Source organism: Engystomops pustulosus, chromosome 1, assembly GCF_040894005.1.
Source record: "Engystomops pustulosus chromosome 1, aEngPut4.maternal, whole genome shotgun sequence".
NCBI classification, from domain to species: domain Eukaryota; kingdom Metazoa; phylum Chordata; class Amphibia; order Anura; family Leptodactylidae; genus Engystomops; species Engystomops pustulosus.
In genome coordinates, this window is record NC_092411.1 from 298427829 (window position 1) to 298434977 (window position 7149).

A 7149-nucleotide genomic window follows, 5' to 3' on the forward strand; every position below is an offset into this window, starting at 1 on the left:
TATCCAGGAGTGACGGCAGACGGCCCCGCGCTCCGGAGGTCCATATCCAGGAGTGACGGCAGACGGCCCCGCGCTCCGGAGGTCAATATCCAGGAGTGACGGCAGACGGCCCCGAACTCCGGAGGTCAATATCCAGGAGTGACGGCAGACGGCCCCGCGCTCCGGAGGTCCATATCCAGGAGTGACGGCAGGTGGCCCCGCGCTCCAGAGGTCCATATCCAGGAGTGACGGCAGACTGCCCCGCGCTCCGGAGGTGCATATCCAGGAGTGATGGCAGACGGCTCCGGAGGTCCATACCCAGGAGTGATGGCAGACGGCCCCGCGCTTCGGAGGTCCATATCCAGGAGTGACGGCAGGTGGCCCCGCGCTCCAGAGGTCCATATCCAGGAGTGACGGCAGACGGCTCCGGGCTCCGGAGGTCCATATCCAGGAGTGACAATAGACAGACCCGCACTCCGGAGGACCATATTTAGGAGTGACGGCAGACGGCTCCACGCTCCGGAGGTCCATATCCAGGAGTGACAATAGACGGACCTGCGCTCCGGAGGACCATATCTAGGAGTGACGGCAGACGGCTCCGCGCTCCGGAGGTCCATATCCAGGAGTGATAGGCGACAGCTCCGCGCTCTGACGGTCCATATCCAGGAGTGACGGCAGACGGCCCCGCGCTCCGGAGGTCCATATCCAGGCGTGACGGCAGACGGCCCGCGCTCCGGAGGTCCATATCCAGGAGTCACGGCAGACGGCCCCGCGCTCCGGAGGTCCATATCCAGGAGTGATGGCAGACGGCTCCGCGCTCCGGAGGTCCATATCCAGGAGTGACAATAGACGGACCTGCGCTCCGGAGGACCATATCTAGGAGTGACGGCAGACGGCCCGCGCTCCGGAGGTCCATATCCAGGAGTGATGGCAGACGGCTCCGGGCTCCGGAGGTACAAGGTGAGAGACTAAGGACCCCCAAGTCACCCAGTCTTCAGGAGCAGTATGGATGACTGTCCCAGTATGGAGGCTGAGGCCTATAACGAGACCATAGAGAAGCCAGAGGAGCTTAGGCCCAGATATTTGGGTCCAGAGAGCGGCCACAGGAATACAGGAGTGCAGCAAGGGACAATTTTGGGACTTGGATCTTTAAGATCCAGGACTGTATTCCCACAAGTGTAAATGTGCCTCCATTATATGGACATTGTAAGCATTGAAGTAACCTGAGCCGTGAGCTGGGCCTGTTGGATCATTGCTCCGGCCTCCTGGTTCTTATTTTAACATCAAGGAGCCCCAGTTCACCACCTATAGGCCAGGAGATTATAAGCCGGGTGTTTGCCCCGGGGGTTACACCAATCCACACACCGAAGCTACAGCGAGCCCCCTACAGCGATTGGTGGGATTAACCCTCTAGCCACTGTGACCCTACCGCTAGCAAGTCACCCTAAGAAGCAGACCGCCACTCCAGGGACCCTAGAGTCTGTATGGGCCACGACGGTGCCCGCTTGGACCCTGCTGCAGCCATCACTAAACGAGCGAGGAGTGTCCTGCATCCGGCCTGCCGCTCGCTGCATTAATACTACAGGAGCCTCTATAGGGCACAGAGGAAATCGATAAAATACGGCTCTTTTCAAATCAAGAACTTGTTGCTAAAACTGTTGTAACCTTCTAGCGTGGAAATAGAAAGATGACAAATGGCAAAAGGTTTCTAAAAAAATTTTAAAAATGTGGGCTGACTTTGGGTCTTAAGTAGAACATTTGAAACTTAAGAACTGTAATTCTTTTTATAGTTTTCCTAAATTGTTGAATTTTTACCGCAAAAAAACTGATCAGCAAAAGTATTCGGGTGACAAACTGCAATGTGACATGAAAACAATCTCAAAATCACAGGGATATGTGAGTTATTACCACAAGAAGAGACTGTGGTCAAATAAAAAAAAAAAACCTTACAGGGGTTTTCCCACCAAGTAAGTTAGGCCACACCCACAGGAACACTTCCCAAGATTAATGGAGCAGACAGCGGCACTGTTCTGCTCCATTCATCTCTATGTAACTGACAGATTGACAATTTGATTTCAGGTATTGTGAACCAAACATACCTTGAGGATGCTATAGCTATACTAATGCAGAAACATATCTTGTTTAATCCCTGTGCTGAATGGTTTTGCTGAAAACAATTATAAAATGCAGGGGAATGGTGCAGCGATTGATTACTTCTGCCTGTCATACACAACACAGAGATTACGTCATCCTCTGAGCAGTGCATAATTATGGTAAGAGGAGAAGCGCCAGGGCAGCCACAGGAGCGCCAGAGCCTCATTATCATAATTTTATAATAGTTTTTTCAGCAAAACCACTCAGCTCAGGGATCAAAAAGATATATTTCTGCATCAGTGTAGCTGCAGCAGTCTCAATGTATGTTTGGTTTAAGGGGTAGGTTTTCCTTAAGGGGTTAAAGAGGACCTTTCTCCACCTCACACATGTGGAGATTACCATACATTAGCATATTCTGTTGACACTGCATTTACATAATCACAATGTTATGAAATAGTCACTAGGTAGCCACTAAGTTAGGCCATAAATACTGGATCTGTGTCATTGGGACCCATCAACAACCTAGTAAGGGTCTGTAATGTATCTCTCCATATACGGCAACAAACTGATCCGGCCTGGTAGACGGCCCCTCAGAGACAACTGGATATTTTATGGGAGGCCCAGTAAAGTGGGTGATGGACACAATGGCCTCCTCTGTGTGTGTTGACAAAATACTTGACAAAGAGCGGTAAACCCAAAACCCCCGATCCCCAAAGTCCACCAGCTGAGATTCTACAAGGTAGACCACCCTTCTATTTCTTAAATTCTTCTGCCTTGTTCCTGTTGAGGCCACTACGACCAGGACTCAGGAGGACACAAAGGGGAACCTATAGGCGTCACCCACATTAGATCTTGGGTGTGTGTTGTACTCATTGGGTACTTACCATGAAGGTAGACCACGTAGATGCTGTGATGACCTACCATATGTCCTCACTCCCCCGGCCAGGTAAACCACCACTTTGTGCAAACCGCGAGTGACATCACCACTATCGTACTAAAAGCTCCTCCCCCAAACACACAAGGCTCCTCCTACACAAAATATTGCTATTTCCAGTGTTTTTATTAAGATAATTTATTATATTCTCTACGGTGAAAAATATAAGATTTGTGTTCAGTGTTCTCCGTCTACAAATGTGGGGGAATGAGCAGGACCTCAGATTTTCTCCCATTAAGAACATGGTAATAGATGCAATAAATGTAATATCCACACGTTCTACAGCGCTGGACGCCAGATTGTCAGGAGAAGACTTTCCTGTGGTTGGACCTGCCCTACAATATAGACATGAAAGGTGTTTGAGGATTATAAATCTAGTGGAAGTTCCATGAGGTGGTGGAATATGACATCCGACTGCCCAGTCCATGGAGTTATGGATGATAGAGGTCCACTAATGTCTTGTCCATGAAGTTATGGATGATGGAGGTCCACTACTGTCTTGTCCATGAAGTTATGGATGATGGAGGTCCACTACTGTCTTGTCCATGAAGTTGAGGATGATGGAGGTCCTCTACTGTCCAGTCCATGAAGTTGAGGATGATGGAGGTCCTCTACTGTCCAGTCCATGAAGTTATGGATGATGGAGGTCCACTACTGTCTTGTCCATGAAATTGAGGATGATGGAGGTCCTCTACTGTCTTGTCCATGAAGTTGAGGATGATGGAGGTCCACTACTGTCTTGTCCATGAAGTTCAGGATGATGGAGGTCCACTACTGCCCAATCCATGGAGTTATGGATGATGGAGGTCCACTACTGTCTTGTCCATGAAGTTATGGATGATGGAGGTCCACTACTGTCTTGTCCATGAAGTTGAGGATGATGGAGGTCCACTACTGTCTTGTCCATGAAGTTATGGATGATGGAGGTCCACTACTGTCTTGTCCATGAAGTTGAGGATGATGGAGGTCCACTACTGTCTTGTCCATGAAGTTGAGGATGATGGAGGTCCACTACTGCCCTGTCCATGAAGTTGAGGTCCCACCATCCCATTACTCTTTAATCCTATATTCATAGGTTAGGATGGAGAAATTAGCAAATTTTGCGATCAAGGATGGCGCAATCCTGGAATCTGTCTCCTGGAAACCCAATTTTTCATATAATTTATGAGCAGGGACTTGTATCATGGACGTCTCCAGAGTCACCACCTTGAAGTCGCGCTGACGTGCAAAGTCTATGACCTTCTGGCAGAGAGCACTGGCGATTCCGAGGTGCCTCTGATCCCTGGCCACGGACAGACGCCTTAGCGCCATGACTTCACCAGAGCGGGGGGCGGCCTGCACCCCCACCATGCCTATGATCCTGTTATTAGACTCCACCACCCAGAAACAAGAGTTGTTACTGGCCATGTAGGACTCCTCGATGTCTAGCAGGTCTTCTCTCTGACACTCGTCCACGTATCGGTGGAACTCCGAGGTGATCAAGCGTCTTCCTGCTGTGAACACCACGGCCAAACTTACTAGAGAGAGCAAGTAGGACCCGGATATTAGGAGCAGGGTGATGAAGGATATGAAGAGGACAAACTGTGCCCGGGAAAGCTTCAGGAGGTGGGCGCAGGTGGCCGGGATGTGCTCCAACATGCCCTCAGCAAACAGCAGCCGCACGGCATTGTAGTCCCGGTTCTTGTAGACCCGTATGGTGTAGTCAGCCATGACACCTCAGACCTGTGCACAGAAGAACCTACACAGAGAGAGAAGACAGAAGTGAGGGCCACAACCTCAGGTACTGGGGCCACGTGTGCGGAGGAGAAGATCCGGGGTTATAGCTGCTGGGAGAAGACCCTGGGCAAGGAACAGCCATGTCCTGGCAAACGATCAGGGATGAAGGAAGAGGAGGAACAAAAAGAGGAGAAATTATGGAAAAACATGGAACAGAAGAAGAGATAGCAGCAGTAAAAGGGAAGGAGGAGAAAAGGAAAAAAAATGGGGGAAAAAGAGGAAGGGAAAGGAGAGGAAAGGGCGATGAATGAGAAAATGAGAAGAAAGAAGGAAATAGAAAAAGTACAACAGAAGGGGAAGAAAAAAAAAAAAAAGGGGAGTAAAGGAAAATAAAGGTGAAAGAGAAGAAATAACATGAGGAGAAGAAGAGAAAGAAAGACAGAAGATAAAAGCCGGAGGAGGAAAGAAGGAAAAGGAGGAAAGATGATAGTAAAAAAAAATCACCTGAAAATCAGGAAAATGAAATCTAAGAGAAGAAGACGGAGAAGTGTGATCACATGACGGGAGGACAAAGTCTACAACATGAGGACGAGGCTCGTACATTACACCAGGAGACAGCGGGTCACTAATCAGAACCAAACCGACCCGATCAGCACCGGACCAAACACTGAGCCCAGAGGAGAGGAGCCGTATACAGAGACATCATATATACAGGACACAGGGAAACCTGTATATAAAAGATACTGGTATAAAGATCACAGCGGAGATGCTCTGCAGATGATAGGAGCTGGAGATACTACAGAGCTAATGGCAGGTGCGATGCTCTGCAGATGATAGGAGCTGGAGATACTACAGAGCTAATGGCATGTGCAATGCTCTGCAGATGATAGGAGCTGGAGATGCTACAGAGCTAATGGCAGGTGCGATGCTCTGCAGATGATAGGAGCTGGAGATACTACAGAGCTAATGGCAGGTGCGATGCTCTGCAGATGATAGGAGCTGGAGATACTACAGAGCTAATGGCAGGTGCAATGCTCTGCAGAGGATAGGAGCAGGAGATGCTACAGAGCTAATGGCAGGTGCGATGCTCTGCAGATGATAGGAGCTGTAGATACTACAGAGCTAATGACTGATGCGATGCTCTGCAGATGATAGGAGCAGGAGATGCTACAGAGCTAATGGCAGGTGCGATGCTCTGCAGATGAAAGGAGCAGGAGATGCTACAGAGCTAATGGCAGGTGCGATGCTCTGCAGATGATAGGAGCAGGAGATGCTACAGAGCTAATGGCAGGTGCGATGCTCTGCAGATGAAAGGAGCAGGAGATGCTACAGAGCTAATGGCAGGTGCGATGCTCTGCAGATGATAGGAGCAGGAGATGCTACAGAGCTAATGGCAGGTGCGATGCTCTGCAGATGATAGGAGCAGGAGATGCTACAGAGCTAATGGCAGGTGCGATGCTCTGCAGATGATAGGAGCAGGAGATGCTACAGAGCTAATGGCAGGTGCGATGCTCTGCAGATGATAGGAGCAGGAGATGCTACAGAGCTAATGGCAGGTGCGATGCTCTGCAGATGATAGGAGCAGGAGATGCTACAGAGCTAATGGCAGGTGCGATGCTCTGCAGACGTAAAACACACAGAATAATAACAATGTATCCAGACCTGAGCTCCTTCTACACCATCGCCAGCTGCTCCCAGGATGCCGTCTGCTCTACCCACAATCCACTGCAGCAGCTCCCCCTCCCCTCACAGAACAGCTGCAGCCGGGGGAGGGGGGCGAGACCAGGAGCCCCCCCCCCCTTATATATACTGCTATATACTACACCCCCCCATATACTACACATCTCTATATATACTGCTATATACTACACATCTCTATATATACAGCTATATACTACACATCTCTATATATACAGCTATATACTACACCCCCCCATATACTACACATCTCTATATATACAGCTATATACTACACATCTCTATATACACAGCTATATACTACACCCCCCCCATATACTACACATCTCTATATATACAGCTATATACTACACCCCCCCATATACTACACATCTCTATATATACTGCTATATACTACACATCTCTATATATACAGCTATATACTACACATCTCTATATATACAGCTATATACTACACCCCCCCATATACTACACATCTCTATATATACAGCTATATACTACACATCTCTATATACACAGCTATATACTACACCCCCCCCATATACTACACATCTCTATATATACAGCTATATACTACACATCTCTATATATACAGCTATATACTACACCCCCCCATATACTACACATCTCTATATATACAGCTATATACTACACATCTCTATATATACAGCTATATACTACACATCTCTATATACACAGCTATATACTACACCCCCCCATATACTACA

At 48.5% G+C, this 7149-nt stretch overlaps 1 protein-coding gene across 2 annotated transcripts; it reads right to left on the reverse strand.

The window, feature by feature from the left end:
* Positions 1 to 3127: 3127 nt before the first annotated feature.
* On the reverse strand, positions 3128 to 6502 carry LOC140084419 (probable N-acetyltransferase camello). Of its 2 annotated transcripts, none has more exons than XM_072126451.1 (2): positions 6386 to 6502; positions 3128 to 4745 (listed from the first exon to the last, which is right to left on the reverse strand). In XM_072126451.1, exon 2 carries the CDS (start codon positions 4715 to 4717, stop codon positions 4058 to 4060), a length of 660 nt encoding a protein of 219 aa, XP_071982552.1. In that variant the 5' UTR covers positions 4718 to 4745; positions 6386 to 6502; the 3' UTR covers positions 3128 to 4057. The 2 variants fall into 2 exon arrangements, with proteins under 2 accessions (XP_071982552.1, XP_071982553.1); XM_072126452.1 differs by lacking the exon at positions 6386 to 6502 and adding an exon at positions 5228 to 5464.
* Positions 6503 to 7149: the final 647 nt, after the last annotated feature.